General features: G+C 39.0%; 1 protein-coding gene across 10 annotated transcripts in view; it reads right to left on the reverse strand.

The window, feature by feature from the left end:
- Window positions 1–218: 218 nt before the first annotated feature.
- The window catches only part of PHACTR2 (phosphatase and actin regulator 2), a 267,344-nt gene continuing 245,367 nt past the window's right edge, over window positions 219–22,195 (reverse strand). For 7 of the 10 annotated variants that reach the window (XM_053222155.1, XM_053222154.1, XM_053222159.1 and 4 more), the window contains 2 exons: window positions 14,955–15,031; window positions 219–2,430 (listed from right to left, as the gene is read on the reverse strand). In XM_053222155.1, the coding sequence (XP_053078130.1) occupies window positions 2,415–2,430; window positions 14,955–15,031 (93 nt within the window). In that variant the 3' untranslated portion in view covers window positions 219–2,414. Of the gene's footprint in view, window positions 2,431–14,950; window positions 15,032–22,195 lie in introns of those variants that run through there. The other 3 variants (XM_053222157.1, XM_053222156.1, XM_053222160.1) reach the window with 1 other exon arrangement.

A 22,195-nucleotide genomic window follows, 5' to 3' on the forward strand; every position in this document is an offset into this window, starting at 1 on the left:
TGACATAATTGGTGGTTCTTAAATATTAGACTAGCGGTGCTAGTATTTTTGGCTTTTTCATTTCTCTCTAACTTGTAAACTTTTCTCTAAATGTGTCAATCGGTATGAAGAAAAAGTATCAGTAGTTCATAAATCTGACCTATCGTACTAGCGAGGCAGTATACTGAAGGACCGGAGTGTCATTTTTGAACTGGGTGCATCTCATTGTAGATTATTAAAAAACTGCATCACAGGCACCACGAATGGGGAAAAAATTGTTCCTTTTATCAACCAAATAGAGACTTGCCATGACCTGTATCTTGAGTGCCAAAACAGTGATAAATGTCTTATATTTAGCATTTTATAGAGGCCTTGTGACTAGAAATTAAGGTAATATTTAAAGATTAGAAAATTAAAATAACATTACATTCCTTGGACTTTTTCCCAAGACACAAAAGTGATCATCTCATAATATAAGGAAAGGGAGGACTTGGGCAAGAATCAGCACTAACTTAATGCCCATGGCTGGATCGAAGCACCGTGACATGGGGAAACCTTTCAGCCAGAAAGAAAAAACACTTGGGCATGCAGAATTTTTTTTTTCTTCAAAAGCAAAAGTTCATCTTGTACTAGTACTAAAATGACAACAGTGAAGAATCTGGGTTTTTTAGTGCACACAGCTGAGTGCAGCAAGAAGGGCAACTTCTTTTCTTGGTTATAAAATGGTCCCAGCTTTTTGTAACAGGCCAACTGGGGCTAAAAGTTTTTATTTGTAAGCAAAATCATTCAATTTCAAGTGGTTCTGTAAAATACAAATGAACGACAGGATCCAAACTTATCCCCCAGATTAAATGTTTGCTATTTTGGTTGAAATTGCAAATTACAGTCTTCCATATTATGAACCAGAAACATTTCAGAAAATTCTAGCCTGAGCGCTGAGAATAAAATAAAGTCTACCGTGTCCTGTCTTGTTATTTTATGTCTCATGTGTTTTCAATACAAGGAGCACAAAACAATCATGAAAGAACAATTAAATGCAAGGGGTATTTACATCTGATCATATGTGTTTGGGAGCAGAAGCCATGCTGTGCCTGTGACTCCATTAAAAACGGCAAGATGGCAATTGAGGGTGTCTCAATACTGAGTGTAGACTCCCAGAGAAACCTTCCATGACTTCCAAACTTTAAGCTCACTGATTCTTTTGCACTGAAAGTCAATGCTATATTTATGGATGTAATCTGCAGACTCTTAAAATATAAAATGAGGTCCTCCTCACTCGCCACTTTGCGGAAATTCCCTGTGTTCTTTTAAGCCTTTGGATGAGTATTTTTTTGATCCATGTACTTAATTTTTTTAATAGCAGCAATCCAACTTAATGCAGCCTTGAAAATGAGTAGTCCTTTCCATGCCCACTCAGACATAACTGCTGGCAGAACACTTGCATTTAAGTTTTAACTTTGGATTCAGATTTTTTTTTTTTGAAAAAGGTGTCGTGATTGTCAATATTATCTTCCTTAGATCAAGCATGGTTGCTTTGACTTTGAAGATAATCAAGCTAGGGAAAGACCAAAAGATTTATTTCTGGAGCTTCCTAGAGATTTATAGGGTCACATTCATCTGACTTTATTCCCAGTCCTGTTATCCTTGTAGAAGTCTGGTACATTAGATAAGGAGTATAAAAAAATAAAAAGTGTGTATATAGCTATGTTACTTGAAACATGCAACAAAATTTGGGCAGGCATGCTTGTTAAGAGTCAATAAACGTCTCTTGCATTTAAGAAAAAGATGCATGAAAACACTCAGACTTATTTCTGGCAATTGGATTCACTGGCACAACATAAAATAATGGTACTATACTGCACCAACATAACGGTGAAACGGGAATATTCTTCTAGGATCCGGTCTTTAAGGAATCCACATTGGGTGATTAGATTCCAAAATCCCTTAATAAGTTCTCAGCTACCAAAAGCCTACTTCAAAAATATTTACGCCTTGATTTTTTTTTCTTTTCTTCATTAACATAATGAGATATTTCTCTTCTTCTCTGGTTTTCAACCCCTACCCCTTTCCAGTGCCCAGCAATTCCAGTCCCCATTTCTCTTTAACCCGCGCTCTACAATTTGGCTTTCTGGTAACAGGGACCCAGTGATTGTCTTCTGCTCATCTTCCTTGATTAAAACTCCTGATGGAGAGTAACTGATACAACCATGGTGTTGCTTACCATCAATACACATGCTGGACAGCAGAGTCACTGCACCTGTCCCTTTGCTTGTTGGCCCTATCTGGGCTGTAGAGGTGGGGAGCACTTTCCACACACTTCCTTCCCCAATTAAACGGAAACACACACATTCAAATCCCAGTGCAATATCAGGTCTTCAGGAAGAGAGGCTTCCCCCAAAGATGACCAGTCTATGTTTCCAGAGTCTCACACTTCTTTATGGACGGTGAAACCTGACAGAAGAAACAGAAACTCTGTGAGTCTATGGTATAGAAATACACTCTGCAGTTGGTAAACCGAATAAGGTACAGCAACGTTTATATTAAAGGGAGCTCTAGACATCTCCCAACTGAATTACTGTTATAAATTACTGGCATAACAGAATAGTGTTACAAATGTTACTGTTACAAATGTTAGGCTGGAAAGCAAAGACAGCCCCTCTATAAAATTTTCTGGTTATATCATCGAGGATACAGAGCAATCAGTATACAAAACATAGCAAATCTTAAGCATCATGCTGTGAGCTGTACTGAGCTGAGTGGGATGTTTCATACAGGATTTGATTACATCTGGTTCATAGTTATAGAAGGAAACCATCAACAAATAGTCACTGTTTCATTATCTTCAGCATCTCATCACCTCCCAGTGAAGACACTAAATCTACTTTCTTACCCTGAATTTCCGAATACCTGCCAGGCATTTCCATCTAAATGTTCCACTGAACATATCCACAACTACACAAATGGTCTTTTCTTATAAATCTGCCTTGGCACATTCCATCTTGTTAAACAATCTACCTTTTAAAAGATTTTTAGTCCAAGACCCTCAGATTTGCAACTCATTTCTCTTCTTCAGCCTCCACATCCCATCAGTCACCAAGTCTTGCCTCGACTGACGGTCCTTGAGTCCATTAAAGTGTCCCCATCTTTTGCTAGTGCTGTTTTAATGGCATGCTAGCTAGCTAGTTAGCTGGTTTCACATCCTTCCATGTGAGTTCCTGAACCTCCTCGTGTTTTTGGAGCCCTGTGCTTTTGTGCACATGCTATGTTCTCTAATATTGCAATCCTCTCCCTTCGTTTCCCATCTATGTTTTCATATTCAAGATCAGAGTCAAAAGTCATCTTCTCTACAACATTTTACCTGATCTACCTCTTCAGCCCATTTCTGTGGTCCCACACAGAAAGTTTACGCAATTCTATTTAGTATTTCGTTTGTCTTGTCTAATCTAATGTTCACTGGTCCTCATAAATGAGTCTTCCAATTCATTTTCCTGTTCCAGGCTCAGAGATGTGGAGATCAAATCTGTGCCCCACATTGTCACTAGCAATATCATCATAAACACTAATCTGATCTTTCCAGTTCTTTGTTAACATCATTGTATTGTTCACCTTCCCCTATGAAATAAAATTTAAATTTCTTACAGTAGTGATTGAGGCCTTTCAGGATGTGCCCCAACCCATGTTTCTAGCTAGATCTCTGTTACTACTTCCAAAATACCCTAACTTCCGGGGACGCCTGGATGGTTCAGTCGGTTGAGCATCTGACTTCGGCTCAGGTCACGATCTCACGGTTCCTGAGTTTGAGCCCCGAATTGGGTTTGCTGCTGTCAGTGCAGAGCCCACTTCAGATCCTCTGTCCTCCTTTCTCTGCCCCTCCCCTGCTCTCTCTCTCTCTCTCTCTCAAAAAACAAAACAAAACAAAAACCAACCAACCAACCAAACAAAAAAACTTTAAGCCCCCAAATACTCTCCACTTCTGTGCTCTGCCTTTTGTCCTATCTTCCTTCCCATCTCCAACTCCTGCAATCTCACTCTGTGAGTTCTCCAAACTCCCTTTCCTCCATTTCTCAAGGAAGCATTAATCACCTTTCTCTTCTGTGTTCCCATAACCCTTGGTTTATACCAGTTACTTATCACGGTATACAATCTTTATGTAGGTGTGCCTCCACTAAGATTGTGTGGCATGGAGGAAAGACTTGCTTTTCATCACTTTTAATCATGGAATACGATCTCTGGCACACTGGACAACTTAAAATATGTTGTCATGTAAAATCAAAGCATGAAAAAAGTGAAAAATTAAAGCCATAAGAACAGTTGAAGCAAGATTGGCTATAAGTTGATAACTGGAAAAGCTGCATGATGGATGCATGGGGCTTGTTATATTATTTTTGCATGTTCGACTTTCCAAAACTCAAAATAAAAATAAGATATACCAAGCTTTCCAAAGTTAGCAAACTTGTTGTGACCAAAGTAGGGATGTATCCACTTTGAGTTCCATTCCTACTGCCAGCCTTGGCCATAACTTTGGGAGGTACGTGAATCTACATTGGTTACAGGGAGACAACGTTCCTGTTTTAGTCACCTGGGTGTTGTTTTTGCCTTCTGGTCATGCAAAATCCTTACCAACTCAGGCCCTTTGCACTAGCTATGCCTTTGAAATCAGCTGGTTCCCTTTGGGGGTGGAATGTTTTTCTCTCCCCCAACAGTGCTGACAGCTTCCTCTTGTCATCTAAATCACACAATAGGTTTTATTCCCTAAGACACCCCTTTCATTGTCATCCTATCTATACACTCGCTCTTGTCCCTTCAATAACATCCTGTTAGATTCTCTTTTGTTTAAAAATGTTATTTATTTATTTATTTGTTTGTTTATTTATTTATTTATGAGACAGAGAGAGTGAGAGAGCAGGGGAGGGGCAGAAAGAGAGGGAGGGAGGGAGGGAGGGAGGGAGGGGGAGAGAGAGAGAGAGAGAGAGAGAGAGAGAGAGAGAGAGAGAGAGAGAATCCTAAGCAGGCTCTGTTAGGATGCTAACACATCCTACAGAATGCTCCAAGTCACGAACCGTGAGGTAATGACTTGAGCCAAAATCAAGAGTCCGATGTTTTAACCGACTGAGCCACCCAGGTGCCCTTACATTTTCTTGATAGTACTTAGCACAAACTGAAATTATCATTTTTATTTATTTGTTTACTTGTAATGGTTTGTCTTCCTCAGTAGAACATAACCATGGGAGAGTGAGGACCTTATTTGACATGTTCTAAATTCCCAGGGTCCAGAACAGAGTCTGACTCACTCTATGTGCTCAATCAATACTTATGGAATGCATAAAAACCTGAATACATCTATACTGGCATTTAGAAAATTATTTGATAAACTTTCTTTAAACAATTCTTATAAATGAAGAGTCCAATCATGAGGCTCCCCCTTAATTAACTACAATTACATTTATATTAATCTACGATACCCAATATGGTAGGACATTCCATCATGCTTTCTAGGAAGAGTCAACCATAACCTGAAGAAAAACACAGAAATTCTACAAAAATATTTCAAAAGAGTAATTGAAAACCTCTTAAACCAGCCTTTTTATATAAAATATAAAAGACAGGTAGATAATAACAGCTGAAAGTACTAATGTTTACTTTGTGCCCAGCACAAGTCCAAGTGCTATACATGTTATTACCTAGTTTCATCTTCAAAACAATCCTATGAGGTATGTACCTCTGTATCCCCTCAGTACAGATGTGGAAACAGACACAGAGATGCTAAGTCATGTGCCCAAGGCACAGAGCTGGTAAGTGGAGGCTCCAGGCTTCAGACTCTATTATTAACTAACCTACATCAGACTGTGAGAACAAAACATGCCTTCACTCATACTTTCACTCAAAGGGTCTTCTTGGTGCCCTCTGGGTGGAATGTAATGGAAGAGGCAATCAGTTAGATTTCTACATCTGTCCGTTAGTTCTGATCAATTTTGACCAGAGAAAAGTCCTGTTCCCCATCCCAGGCTACACTTTGATTGCCACTGTTCTCTCAAAAACATCTGCCTTTTGCTACAAAGGGAACTCGAGGACAATGGGCTCAGCACAAACTTTTTACAATTACTAGAAAAGTGAGTCCAGTGATGTCCTTGGGGTTGAAATGAGCAGTACAACCTCCCTCCTCACAGGACACACAAGCACTGTCCTTACCACACCAGGGAAGCGGGTGCCCTGGGGGCCGTGACAATACAAATAGACTACACCTGCAGGACCTTCACACCTTGAGCCATCAAAGTTCAGCTTTTCTAGGAATTAAAGACAAACTCATTGAAGTGAGCAATTATTTTAGCCCTCTCCTAATTTGCTGGGCTTTGTACAGCAGACATTCCACAATGCTCTAATTTTCACTGGATTCAAAGGACAAGCATGGGGAAACATGACATGATGGGCTAGGTCTTCCCACTGGTAATGCCTATGGGATGAAGAAGGTGAATTAATAATTGAAATGCACAACAAAGTGAGTAGTCAGTGGAGCAGAAGAGATGTAAAACCTTCTAAAGCCCAGCATTTTCCTAGAAAGCATTCTGCTTTTAATTTCCAGAAATTAGCAGGACACCATAAAGCTTTTTTGTTTTTTCCTGCAGGCACCATTTGCCCATGGGTCCCATCAGAGAATGAACTCCACGTTTGCACTGCATGCAAGGTCACAGGCCATCAGCATGGCTCCCAGGTCCAGCTAAGAGAAGAAGGTGACCAACCAGTAAGAGGCAATAATATGCTAACAAAGCCAGGGGTCAGAAATGTACCCTCTCTGGGGGGCCTGGGGGGCTCAGTCGGTTAAGCATCTGACTTCGGTGCAGATTATGGTCTCACAGCCTGTAAATTCAAGCCCAGCATCAGGCTCTGTGCTGACAGCTCAGAGCCTGGAGCCTTCTTTGGATTCTGTGTCTCCCTCTCTCTGTCTGCCCCTCCCCCACTCATTCTCTGTCTCTCTCTCAAAAATAAACAAACATTAAAAAATTGAAAAAAAAAAAAAAAAGAATGTACCCTCTCTTCATATGGACTGCCAGATCTGGTAAAAAATAAATAAATAAACAAACAAATAAAACAAAAACTAAAAACAAAACCTCATATATTTTCTTGCACTATCCAATCAGAAAAGGAAATTTATATTCTGGATTTTTTAAATTTATTTTTTTTTAATGTTTATTTATTTTTGACAGAGAGAGAGACAGAACATGAGCGGGGAGGGGCAGAGAGAGAGACACACACACAGAATCCGAAGCAGGCTCCAGGCTCTGAGCTGTCAGCACAGAGCCCCATGCGGGGCTCGAACTCACAAGCCGTGAGATCATGACCTGAGCCGAAGTCGGTCGCTCAACCGACTGAGCCACCCAGGCGCCCCCTATATTCTGTTTAAAGGCGGCATTTTTTCTTCCAATTCAGCTCCAAAATTCTCTGGTTAGAGGTACTAAAAATGCAAATTGCTCTTACGTTTGTTACAACTCAATGGTTTGCATTCATTTTTGAAATGTGAGAAGTTCAGCTTTACCTCCTGAGAAGTCTGCCTCTCTGACAAGATGACAGTTTGGCTTTAGGCTTCCAACTGATGGAGCAATAAATAGATTTATTGTGATTGTGCCTGAAGTACACTGAAACTCCTGGTCCACTTTTTTTTCTGAGCTCTCCTAGGACTCAAAATTGAAGTTACCTACATTTTTTTTCTTTTCTTTTAAAACAATTTTTTTAACATTTTTATTTATTTTTGAGACAGAGAGAGACAGAGCATGAACGGGGGAGGGGTAGAGAGAGAGGGAGACACAGAATCGGAAGCAGGCTCCAGGCTCTGAGCCATCAGCCCAGAGCCTGACGCGGGGCTGGAACTCATGGACCGCGAGATGGTGACCTGAGCTGAAGTCGGACGCTTAACCGACTAAGCCACCCAGGCGCCCCCGTGTTTTTCTTATTAAAACTGGAATACATTTTTCTTATTTAATACTGTTGAGAGGAAGTGAATGAGAGGAGGTGTTATTTAAAAAAATATTTTTTAATGTTTATTTTTGACAGAGAGAGGGAGAGAGACAGAGCATGAGTGGGGGAAGGGCACAGAGAGAGGGGCACAGAATCCAAAGCAGGCTCCAGGCTCTGAGCTGTCAGCCCAGAGCCCAACCTGGGGCTCGAACCCAACGGACCGTGAGATCATGACCTGAGCTGAAGTCGGATACTCAACCGACTGAGCTACCCAGGTGCCCCGAGAGGGGGAGCTATTTTTAAGTCATGGGATTCAGGTAAAGATCATTCTTTTCCATAAAGGTGATTCCTCCACAAATTAATACATACAAACTTACTCACCTTCCTGTAAATTCATTCAGATAATAGAAAATAATAATATTACTCACAAATGTAATTTGTGTGTACTTTTCCTATACTTCCGTGTTTGATATATACAGAAATCCTGAATAATGCATTTCTCCTTTATTTAAAAGGGTTTCAAGGTCGTGGCACATATGCTTTAAACATGAGCAGGTTCTCCTAAACCACGGCTCTTAGTTCTACCTGAGAAGCCAGATCACATGCTGGATGGGCTTTTATTGTTCCAAATACTGAGCCAATTGCTTCCAAGTCTGGTGGTTAAAGCTGCATTTCTGCAGCTCTTTTTAGGTTCTGTCCAGGTAAATGGAGCACCCACGGAAGAGAACAGCACTGCGAAAGCAACTTTCTCATTCCTCAGTGGAGGACCCCTTATTTAATTTGATTTTTATTTTCAATGTTTAGTTTTGAGAGAGAGAGAGAGAGATAACGAGCACACGTGTGAGTGGGGGAGGAGCAGAGTGAGAGGGAGACACAGAATCCGAAGTAGCAACAGGTTCCGATCTGTCTGCACAGAGTCCGACGCAGGGCTCAACCTCACAAACTCACAAACTGTGAGATCATGACCTGAGCTGAAGTCTGAGGCTTAACCAACTGAGCCATCCAGGTGCCCCGCCCCTTATTTAATTTTGATTGGGGTCCCACGTGTAATTCTTGCCGTGTCACATTTTGATAAGCATATCTAAAAGTTGAAAAATCAGTTTACTTTATCTGTAAATCTACATAGGATAGTAATCACTCAAAATGGTATAGAAGGAGACAGTCACTTTAAATATACATGCCCACACCCACAGACATACCTCAACCTAACCACATTAAGAGTGTTTGAAAAGTAGAGAAAAAAAAAAAAGCCTATAACCCCATTCTGTAATAAACAGTTAAGAGTTTTTGGATGTTATTTCCTATTTTTTTTTCTATGCATCTGAATTAAAAAAAAATTTTTTTTAAGTTTCTTTATTTTGAGGGAGAGAGTAAGCAGGATAGGGGCGAGGGGAGAGAGAGAGAGAGAGAGAGAGCGAGAGAGAGAGAGAATCCCAAGCAGGCTCTGCACTATCAGCGCAGAGACTGATGTGGGGCTCAATCCCATGAACCGTGACATCATGACCTAAGCTGAAATCATGAGGCAGACGCTTCACTGCCTAAGCCACCCAGACGCCCTGCTATGCACCTGAATTTTAAATAAAACATACTATTGCTATTCATAGCTTTATCAGTATCCCGATTTTCCACTTAACAATATGCCAATGATCTTGAGACTCACTTTGATGCTAAGACTGTCAATTCAATGATTCTTTGCTTTAATAAAACAAGTAAATAATTTATAAGCTAATAAAATCACATACATGGATTTTACACTTCACACTCTAAAAAATACTCTTACTTACTAAATTCAAAGTTTACTTTTTAAAAGTAATATTCTCCCTTGATTATAAATCTAATCCATGTGGATACAAAAAAATTCTGGAAAAGAGAATACCCAGAAGAAGATTACAATGACTCATAATCTTACCCCTCAGATAGCTGTAACTATTTTAAAATGTAGTTTTCAACGAAAATTTGACCTTTCATACCATTTGTCTTTATAATTTAGGGAATCATTTTAAATTTCGGAAATGCCATTTACTATGGAAAGGGAAGCAGCCTTATTTCGCCATGGTGGTCTTCTTCCAGAATGCAATAATCCTATTAAATAATATGCAGCCCTTCAAACAGTCTTCTGGGTTTTGAACAGTGACCTGGGCGGGCAGCTGCTGGTGGCAGAAAATAGACGATGTCGCCAGACAAGTAGCAAGTGTTCTAAGAAGCCAGTGTGAGAGAATATATTCCATGATGGAGGTTTCAGAGGTGTTTTCTGGGTACACCAATAACAGGAATGTCACAACGAATTTAGTGCTAGCACATTATTCAAGGAAAGCTACCATGATGGTATCCTCACTTACAGACAGAGAACTTAGGGAATGGAGCTTTCATTTTTCTTTTAGGTATTTGTTTTTGATAATAAATTCTTGAATTTCAAAAATTCAAAGAGTGAATTTTTCCCATGCCTGCCCCTACCCACCAATCGTCCGCCCCAGAGGCAACCAATGTTATCAGCTTTTTGTGAATCTCTCCAGAGATACAGAAGCAAAGGAAGCTCTCTCTATGGGAATGGATCCTTCCAGTGTTGACTGATACATCACTGTGGGGGAGATTATCTCTGGATAAAAAGGTGCCCGGGCAGAGGGAGCAGGGCTGTCTTTTATTAACCACTCTAAATCCGCAGGGAGTTAACAGATTTAGGTTTTGAATGGCAGGCTTACTTGATATAAGGAGATAATGTCTGCCACTAATAAGGAGAGCTAATAAGTGAGCTGCTCTCTATCTAGATTGCATTTAAAGGGCTAGGAAATGATCAGCAGCCCGTATGCTCCCTCCAAGGGTGACTGCTGCTAAGAGTAATACCATCTTCTACATAAGCGATTTTCTAAATGTAAAACATTATCATGTTTTGGCATTATTTTGATTAAACTCAGCAGTGTTTACCAAACCTTTTTCCTCTTAAAAGAAATACTGAAAACAATGTGAAAATCATAAGCAAGATTTTTATGAGTCTTAGAGCCAAAATTTTTCTCTATTGGAATGTAACTCTAATGATGTAATACAAATTAATGGAAAAATAGCAGTAGACATTTGCTTTGCTGCCAGGTTTTAAAGAGTACTTAAGCAAGGCATATTTATCTTACTGCTATGAATATTTAATTTTTCTTTATCTGGATAGACATTTTAAAGAGCGTTAATCAATATATTTTTTGGAAAACTTTTAAAGCTTACCTTTGTTACGGTAAAAAAAAAAAGCCTATAATTTTCTCTTGAAATGCAGCTCATCCCTATTTATATCTATTAATATTTACTTAAACAATAAAGATATTGATAGACTTTTATAGTATATAATAAGTACACTCTAAATTTCTGTAGATGAGTAAATACAGCAAAGTAGCCAATGGAATTTTGAAGGTGAAAAAATATGCCATCAGATATAAAAACACATCACAAATCTATTCTAATTAAACAGTGTGACACAGTGCAAAGATAGACAATAACTCACTAGAGCATAATAAAGAATCTTGGGGGCACCTGGCTGGCTCAGCCAGGGAAGTATGCAACTTTTGATCTCAGGGCTGTTAGTTCAAGTCCCACATTGGGTGCAGAACCCACTTAAAAAAAAAAAAAAAAAAAAAGAATCTAGGAACTGATCCATGTGTATATTAAAAGAAGACTTTCACATCAAGGGGGAAATAAATGGGGCAACTGACTACTGATTTAGAACAAAGTAAAGTTAGTTACTCTCTTGAATCATATATCCAAATAAATGCCCAATGGATTAAAGATCTAAGTTAAAAAAAAAAAAGGCATACATAAGAACTGAAGATAATAGATTTCTAATCTTGGCCTTTCTCCATAAGACACAGAACAATGAAGTAAAAGTAACAATTCAGACATATTTGAATATGCAAAGAGTTAAGTAAAAGACCATTAAAAAAAGTTAAAAAGTTAAGAATAAATTGGAGCAAAGTATAGTAACATATGTAATAAAGAGCTAATATCCACAATATCTAAGTAATATCTAATTACTAATCCATATGAAAGAGACACCCAAAAGAAAACTAGTAAAAGTAAATAAAAAATGTAAATGGTCAATAAAGATATGTAAAGATACCCAACCTTATAGAAATCAATGAAATAAGATATTATTGTTCATTCTTTAGACTACAGACCCCTCACCACCACCCCTGTCCTGCCCCACCAGTGCTGATGAAGGTGATGCACCAGGTATGCTCATAAACTGCAGGTTACAGAATAGCATCTTCCAAAATGTAAAAAATATATCGCCAGTGACCTAGCAAATCTTCTCACGGGACTACTACAGATATACTGGCATCTATGTGTCAGGATATATTTACAAAGAAAGTCAAGGCAGCATTGCTTTTCTAATGAAACACTACAAATTCCATAACATCCATCAATAGAAAATTGTTCAATAACTTATGGTATATTATCTACAAAAGGCCATAAAGTCATTCAAGTGAATGAGGTACACACTAATATGGAAAGATTTTCTAGATCCTGTTTTGTGTGTGACTCAGAAGGGATACATAAAGGCATATGTGTATGTACACATAAATCATAAATATCCATACGTGTTTGCAAATGCACAGAAAAGTGACCAGATGGATCTACCTACACCAAACTTTTCCTGGTGATTACCTACGAGAATGGGAATGAAGCTGGGGAAGGATGGAGCGAAGGGAGTTTTCCTTTTTCATGGATGGATTTTTGTATTGTTTGAATGCTTAATTAGAATATATTGGTCCATGACAAATACATATGCAAAAAATAAATGACCTTTACTCTCTTTGCAGCCTCCTTTTTAAAAACTTGTTCATAGCATACAATAGAAGAGAAAGGACCTCCTTCAGTACAAATTTTTATTTTTTATAAACAGAACTTCCAAAGAAATGCATTTTTAAAATTTGGTTATTTTCCTTTGTAGTTTATTCTTCATATAATGTCATCAAATAAAGATGAGGTAATCAGGATTTCTATGATTTCTAGGAAAAACACACAGAAGTAAAGCTATCCTGAATGATAAAGAATAGGTTGAGTGTAGTCACTATATCTCGGGGGTCAGGACTCAAAAGCACAAGTACATGTGCATGCTGTCCTTCCAGTTACCTGGAGGTCCCAGCCAACTAGATGTCACCATAAATATTCAGCCACCTTATTATGATCAACTTTACTGGAGAAGTATGGCCACAGGTGTCAAATATCAGCATGAACTTTCCCTGACCTCAGAGTGGAAGGGAGAAAAGGAGGGGACAAATAGGTCTGGCTTGATACGGGCGTGTGACTGGCCCAAGAGTAGATCAGGATAGGATGCAGCCCTCAGATAGAGACAAATCCTACACATTCAGATGGCTAAAAGCCCCGAATGCATTTACAAATAAACATGATATGGGAGGAACCAAAACAAATAAACCTCCCCTAGGAGAAAGGGGGAATTTCTTCTGCACACCAGACATTATCACAGAAGCAATAGCTTTGGAGCAAGGAGGCCCCCATCAACTTTAGGGAAGGGATTTGCTATTAAATTATGAAGTTGTGCTATGACTTCCTTTATCGTAGGACATGCTCAGCATGGAACAGCACCACCGACAGGAGCCACTGCAGACAGAGCAGCACCATAATTTTTGGCTGTCCTGCAGAAGCTGTTCTAGCCTAGGGAACCAGTATTAGCTTTCCAGAAAGACCTACTGTGGTCTTCTTCGTGTAATTATCTGTCTTGGTATGTTTTTTAATAATTCAATTTTATTTTAATGTTTTTATTTATTTTTAGGAGAGGGAGAGAGACAGAGTGTGAGTGGAAGAGGGGCAGAGAGAGAGGGAGACACAGAATCTGAAGCAGCCAGGGGATGTTCAAACCCACGAACCATGAAATCATAACCTGAGCCAAAGTCAGACACTTAACCAACTGAGCCACCCAGGTGCCCCAACATTTCAATTAAAAAAAAATTTTTTTTTAATCTTTATTTATTTTGAGAGAGAGACAGAGTGTGAGCAGAGGAGGAGCTGAGGGGAGGGAGACACAATCAGAAACAGGCTCCAGGCCCTGAGCTGTCAGCACAGAACCTGACGCGGGACTCGAACCCACGAACCATGAGATCATGACCTGAGCTGAAGTCGAATGCTTAACCGACTGAGCCACCCAGCCGCCCCCCAATAATTCAATTTTTAATTGGCATGCAAATTTTTACGAATATATGTGTTATAAAAAAAAAAAAAAAACAGATCACATAAATCCATTACAGAGAAATAAACAGAACACCTGTTAAGTGGTGGTCGGGGGCTGTGGGGGAGGAAGGGCAGGTAGTCAGACTATATGATCACATTCAGGTCTCTTCTGGTTTCAGCAGAAGAATAAACTGAAACCGAGGGGGTACTGGGAGTTACAAGAGTAGGATTATTGCAATCTTCCACAGCACCAGTAAAAACTGGATTCCTAGTCTAAGTTAAATCTTCTAAAAATTGAGTTTCTATCTTCTCTAGGTTATGTCTACTGTGATCCCAAAGCAGACACAAGGTGCCCATAGTGGCTCTTTCCAGCATCTGTTCTGGGCATAAAACTTCAACTAAGTCTCTTTAAGGACAGAATAAATGATTCTAATGCGTTTCTCCTGTCCCAGAAAATAAAGCTAAGAAAGAAACCCAAACATAGCCCTTTGGAATGATTCAGACTTCTGTAGGAAAAAAAAAAAAAAAAAAAAAGACAATTTTAGAAATGTTCGTTAGATGGTGTTAGGCTCAACTGTATTTAAAAAAACTTGTAGGGCTGCCTGGGTGGCTCAGTTGGTTAAATGTTCGACTTCAGATCACGTCACGATCCCACCACTCGTGGGTTTGAGCCCATCGTGGGGCTCTGTGCTGACAGCTCAGAGCCCGGGAGCCTGCTTTGGATTCTCTGCCCCTCCCCCACTCACATTCTGTCTCTTTCTCTCTGTCAAAAATAAACATTAAAAAAACTTAAAAAAACTTTTAGTTGTGGTAAAATACACATAAAAAATATGCTGAATTGCATTTTGCCCACCTACCTTGTAAACTGTCGACTCTCTTCATGAACTTCCATTTCTGTGCTTTTAAATTCATTTAGTTCCTTCCTTATTGCTGCCTAAATAGGAAAAAAAAAAAAAAACCAACAGATAAACAGAATTGTACTTAGGTCACATATTTTCTTAGCATAACAGCATCAACAAAGCAGACATTTTTAAAAAAAATGTCTTGCAAAAAGAGATTCCTAATTTCTACTAGGTCTTTACCTGGTAGAGGTGTGATAAATGTAGTATCACACTATAGCCAAAAAAAACCCAGGTCAGATTTCCTTCAAGTGTCACTGACAAAGAGGAGGGTCAGATGTCCTTCAAGTGTCACTGACAAAGAGGAGAGGAGAAAGGCCTTTGCTAAACTCATCCTGGGATCTAGTCTGTGAGTCACACACATCCCCCACCCTTGATGACCACAGGATAGCATAGGTCATAAGACTTTCTCAGAAACAATTATCATTTCCCTATGAAAGTTCTGCATTGCACACCATGTGCAGCGACATGGCCTTGACTAGCTGCCATAGAACTACTGAGAAGGCAGGTGCTATTTATTCTCAAATTTTGAAAGTTCAGACAAATAGAATGAAAAGTTTCAGCAGAGCACCTAAAGCCACTCGGAAAATGTGTACTAGAATGTCATTACTATTACTATTTAACAAACACATAACCCATGTCACATAAATGTTGGGATTTGGAGAGATGCTTATGTCTCTCAGGTTGAAATGCTGAAATAATCACAAAAATGTTAATGTGAGTTATCTATTAACAATAGTGACTAGATCATGGATGGTTTCTGCTTTCAACTTTGTGCTTATCCTTTTTTTTTTTCACTTTAATTATTTATTTTGAGAGAGAAAGAGAGAGAGAAAGAGAGAGAGAGAGAGAGAGAGAGAGAGAAAGAGAGAGAGAGAGAAGCCCAGGCAGGCTCCACACTGTCAGCCCGACATGGGGCTCAAACTCATGAACTGCGAGATCATGACCTGAGCCAAAATCAAAAGTTGGACACTTAACTGACTGAGCCACCCAGGCACCCTAACTTTTGCTTATCTTTATTTCCTAATTTCTCTACAAAGAACTTGTCCCTCTTGTAAATAAAAACTATTAATAAAAATATCTCCATACCCTAACCTCTATGATAAATGGACTCTTCAGCCAAAACACAGAATGATACTACAAACCACAGAGAGTGATTTGACTGAGAGATAAGAAAATCTACTTTGTGGTTGGAAAATGATGAATTTTAAAAAGGGAAGAGACAGGAGGAAGCCTGGAGGCCTCTCTCTGGCTTTCTCCCATCACTGACTGTCTCTGCAATATGCAAGCTTTCCTCCAACAGGCTTTTCAGTGTTGTATTTAAATCCCGTAGTCATAGAGTGTCTCATCTCCCTACATGCATCCCTCAGCTGCTCTGGTTTCTACAGGGAACCTGTGGCTGGGAACTGTGGAAGTAATTCTTGCTACTGAGTTCTGAAAGGGATGAAGCAAGCAGAAAGATATTTGTGGGCCTGAGTCCCCTGTGGTAAGACCATACATCTTGTCTCACAAGAGAAATCAACACTGAGGGTACTTTGTTGTAATCACTGTAAATACTGGTACCTAAACCAGGAGCTGAAATAGTGAACATACCCTATACAAATTGCCAATTAGCATCTATCGGAAAGACTTCCTTGAAAGGAAGTATTTTAATATAGAGAGTGGCAGAGAATCCCATCTCCATGTTCATTTTCATTTTCTCCTCCAAATTTAAGATTTCAGTAGAGGAAGTACAAAGTGGTACACTTGGTGTCAGAAGTCATGGGTTGTAGTCTTGCCCTTATGCCTTCAATAGCAGTGGCCCTCAGTGAATTATTTTGCTCCAAAACTTGTTTTCCCCTCTGGGGAATGGGAATGGGAATTCCTTACAGTATTACAAGACTCGATTAAGAGCATACATGTGGGGCACCTAGGTGGCTCAGTCAGTTGAGTGACTTCTGATTTCAGCTCAGGTCATGATCCCAGGGATGTGGGATCAAGTCCTACGTCAAGCTCCATACTGAGCGTGGAGGCTGCTTAAGATTCCCTCTCTCTTTCTCCCTCTCTCTCCCTCCATCCTTCTCCTCTGCTCATGCTCTCTCTAAAATTAAAAAAAAAAAAAAAGAAAACAAAAAGTTCTGTCTTCATGAAGTTTATACTTGTAGAATATACTTAAAATTATATACTTAAAAAAAGAGCATATGTGAAAGTGCTTTGCACACTAAGTATTCAATAAAATGTCATTATTGTGAAACTTCTGAAAGATGAACTAAATTTTAGTTTATGAATGTGATTAACAGTTCTTTCACTGTTATTTGGAGAGTCTACTATGTGCAAGATAATGTCACTGAACGAGACTAAAAGACAAATAAGGCAACGTTCTTACTCTCAATAGTAGGTTGGCTACTGATCTAAGAGTCTGGCAAAAGTCAGTGAAAGTATTCTTTTAGAATCAATTGGGATATAGAATCTACAAAAAAGAGTACCATATGGTTTATTTTTAATTGTAAATTGTATGCTACACATCCCTCACATTAGTAACATTTACAATTCACTTATAACCATATACATATGCATTTTTCCTGAGAAATTCAGTTTGAGACTCTTGGGCATATCCCATATGCACATCTGCAATGTGACTTTGTCATTCCCCCATCAAGAGGTAGAGTCTGTCTCTCCAGCCTTGAATCTGGATGAGTCCTACAACTACTTTAAGCAACAGAACACAGAGGAGGTGAGGTTGTGCTAGTCTGGGATGTAGCCCTTGACTGGCTTGGCATCTTTTGTCTCCTTCTTCCTGGAAGTCAGCTGCCATGTAAAAAAAAAAAATGTGAGCACTCTCAGGAGACCATACTGTGAGAAAGCCAAGGTACAGGAAGAGGCCAGGGAGGATGGGGTGCCATGTGGGTGCCTACAGAGGCCAAGAAGCAACAAGGCACAGATGTGACAGTGAGGGAGCCATCTTGGAAGTGGTGAGCAAAATAAGATGGTTAAGTCACTAAACAGTTGATAACCCGAACACTATCTCATCTTACAAATGATAAAATGGAGGCCTTGAGAGATAGGGTGACTTGCTAGATATCGAACGGATGTTAAAGGGCAAAGATGGGGCTCATACGTAGGCCTTCTTACTTCAAGTCCCGCAGTCTTTCCAATGAAACGAGCATCAGAGCCTAAGTCATCCAGATAATTGCCTCAGGTCTCTATGTTGTGTGGGCTGGTTTGTAATTAGGAATAATGAGTCAGTTATAGGCAATGAATATGATGTGAAATTCTAGGGACTGATTATTTGGAAATATGTTATCAGCAAGACAAGACTACAGTCAATTAAAGAAATGCAATACTCCTTTCAAAAATTCACTGCAGGACTAACACAATTATATTCCAAGAATTGCTTCCTCTTACTATTTAGAGAAGGTTATGAGAGGAAAAGAGTGATTAAAGATGCTTTGTGTTCAGAAAATACAAGTACAATAATCTTAACTCCTTTCTATGCAAATGAGGCCAGAATTTAGGCCTAATGACTTCTCTCATAAATGTAAATGGAACTGATTGTGTAGAAAGATACAGGATAAAACAGCTAGGCTGCTGTAGTGAGATTGGAGCCTGAATGGTGCTGAGCTGGACCCAACACTGGTAAGTCACTGAGCCAAAACCAGGTATTTCTAAGACTGGAACAAAACAAACCCCAGGAGATAGCACTGAGAGCAAATACACAGCATTTTTTGGTACCATGAGACTAATAGAGAGGAAAGAGGAAACAAAAATGACTGAAATGAAGTTTAAAATTGACTAGTGATGACCAGCGATGGAAGGTCTGTTTAATCTCCTCCAGTCAGCTCCGGGGCATCCTGGCCAGGAGCATCAGGTAAGTTTTGAAAATATGGGCCCTGCTGCCTTGTCAAATAGCATGAGCGGTGAAGCCAGGATTAACTAGAGCTCCCATCATTTGATGTCTTCTGCTTATTTCTTTGGTAAAAATCTGATGTGGAACAAGGAGGTAATTTCTTGACTACTCATCAAGCTCGATGCTGTGCAGAGGTAAGTGTACTCTCCTTTGCTGCCAGGACAACCAGGAACAGGCCAAGAATATCTCGGCAGAGAATCAAAATCTCAGTCTCTCCTGTGACCTGTTTAGACAGTGCATTCCTGGAAGGGTAGTATGTTCATCTTTATGTCCCCGTTATCTAGGACAGTTCTATTTTATTCTCTTAGTTTATCATTTTAAGGTTATTTATTTATTTTAAGAGAGAGAGAAAAAGAGAGAGCACTGTCAGTGCAGAGCCCTATATGGGGTGCAAACTCACGAACCATGGGATCATGACCTTAGCGGAAAACAAGAGTCAGATGCTTAGCCAACTGAGCCACCCAGATGCCCCTTTCTTCTTCTTTTTAAGTTTATTTATTTATTTTGAAAGAGAGAAAGCATGTGAGCAGGGTGAGGCAGAGAGAGAAGGAAAGAGAATCCCAAGCAGGCTCCTCACTGTCAGCACAGAGTCCGTTGCAGGGTTCAATCTCACAAACCAGGAGATCATGACCTGAGCCAAAATCAAAAGTCAGGCATTTAACCTACCGAGCCACCCATGCACCCCCTAGGACAGTTAATTATTACAAGGGTTTTAATATATAAGTAATTGCTGAGTAACTTCTAGGGCAAACCATGTACTACCTGCATTTTCAATTCTCTTTCACTGGATAATTTCATTCATCCATTCATTCACTCATTCATTCATTTATATTTTTTAAGACAGAGACAGAAAGAGAGACTCTCAAGCAGGCTCCATACTCAGCACAGAGCCTGACACAGGGCTCAATTCCACAACCCTGGGATCATGACCAAGAGTCCAACACTCAACTGACTGTGCCACCTAGGTGCCCCTTCACTGGATAATTTTCAACTAGACTGTTGAAAATTATAATGCATAATATAATTTAATAATATAATATAATTAATAATAATATAATATAATTATATTATAATTAATTATATTAATTATATTATATATATTATATTATAATTAATTATATTATAATATAATTATATTATAATTAAAATAATATAATTATAAAGCATAATGAAAACATCACCAATGGGGAACAAAGCTTAGATTATCAAGCCTGCCCATGAATGTAACACTGGTAAGCGCTACCATTTATTGATGAGCTAGAACTTCATGAATACATTACCTAATTCTCAAGATGGATATAATTGGCTCTACAAGTAAGGAAACTCAAGTTAAATGATTTAGCCAAGGTCAAACATCTCCCAAGTGGCCAAGTCAGAAATCAAACCCTTAAAAGCCCAGCTCTCAAGCCTGTCCTCTCCTCTGTACCATGGAGCTTCATAGCCTACCCCAGGGAGATGGCAACTGTCCGGTTAACCTCGATCTTCAGGCCAAGTTGATGGCCTTCTCTGGCTCTGCCTATTCTGTCATCTTAAGGCTCATTTACCCACTTCAGCACAGATACAGATAGACATCATCTGTATCTTTATGTTTGTGTATCTGTTTCTAGTGCTGTACTCAAGTACATGTATTTTAAAATTGAAAATTGTATTTTATTTTTTTAAATTTTTTAGAATGTTTATTTATTTTTGAGAGAGAGAGAGAGAGAAGGAGAGAGAAAATGAGTAGGGGAGGGACACAGAGAGAGGGAGACATAGACTCTGAAGCAGACTTCAGGTTCTGAGCTGTCGGCACAGAACGTGACACAGGAGCTCGAACTCACAAGCTGTGAGATCATGACCTGAGCTTAAGTCGGACACTTAACCGACTGAGCCACGCAGGTGCCCTGAAAGTTGTATTTTAAAGGCGAATTAAGCTCAAATTCACAATTGATAAGGCATTCCTCCCACCACTTCTCTTCCCCAATTTGAGCAATTTAATAAGGCTACCGGATTTATGAGATTCCCTACAGCATTCTCCACAGTGTTTTCACAGAATGAGATTTGATTGGTTATTGACTGCCTCCCTACCCCTTCTCTTTACACACTTGAACTTCAAAGATTTTTTTAAATGCAAAGTCGTATCTTAGTGGGGCCAAGAAATAGTAGGAGGAGAAGAGACAGAAGGATGGCCCCTTTAGGAGGCAGGAAGTCCAGTGTTTATTTTGAGAGCAGAGGTGGAAATACTTGATTCCAATATTTGTTTTTCTTTAAGTGGGATTTATAGTTCAAAAGTGAAAAAGTAAAACTCTTTTTTACCATGAAAGTTAAATTACAGATTATTATACCTAACTGGTATAAAATACATTACTTATAGAATAAAATATATACTCGTTGAATAAAATACATGATCTTTAACCTATCATTATATGTCATGAAGAGTTTTATTTTAAGGTAAAAAGCAACACAAATCCAGAAATGCTTGTTACAATAATGATGTTTAGCACGTATTATTTTCATTCTAAGATGACAAACACACTAAGACCATTAATAGTATCTCTGGGCAATAACTACCATTTCATTATATTCCTCTTTTAACATGTAGAGAAAATAAATAACTATTTTTTTCAGTGTTAGGTAGGTAGAAAATAATATTTTTAGAAGTTCTTAAAAGTACCATGCACTGATATGCATTATAATTGTTGTTTCTTCTTTTTATATTTTTGAATATTCTGATTTTTGCTGACAAACATGAGTCATTTGTGTATACACAATATACTATACATTAATGGCATTTTAAATTGTTGTGTTTTTCTATCTTCTATCTTTAAAAAGCATGGAACATTTTTTTAATCTAAAAGAAATGATTCTTATTTTTCGTCAAGGAAAAATATTTTACAATATAAATCCAGTTCTAAAAATGCTGTCCTTTAGAGCTTCACAAGTGTCAGGAGAAATGGGAGAGACAATGTCACAGGAAAAATAATGAGCCTCACATGTGAGGAGGGAGGGGTTCTGGCTGAGCTCTGGGGCTCAGAGTTTGCTCTGCAGGGGAGATGCCAGTCATGTGCCTTTAAAGTGCTCTTGAACAGACACTAGGCTTGCAGAAGAAAAACTGACCAAGTAGATCTCCCCTGCAGCCTAGAAATCCGGCACAAAAATCTATTTTTGTTTCAACACAAAATTAAAAAGAAAAACCCTCTTATTATAACTAGAGATGAAGGAGTTTAGCCTTCCAACAACAGACATGAGTTAGAAATGACTATTTCTAGGGTATGGAAAATTTAATCATTTAGACTCCCGCTGCTTCCATACTTTGTACCTGCTGTGATCTTTA

The sequence above is a fragment of the Acinonyx jubatus genome, chromosome B2 (genome assembly GCF_027475565.1).
Source record: "Acinonyx jubatus isolate Ajub_Pintada_27869175 chromosome B2, VMU_Ajub_asm_v1.0, whole genome shotgun sequence".
Lineage (NCBI taxonomy): Eukaryota > Metazoa > Chordata > Mammalia > Carnivora > Felidae > Acinonyx > Acinonyx jubatus.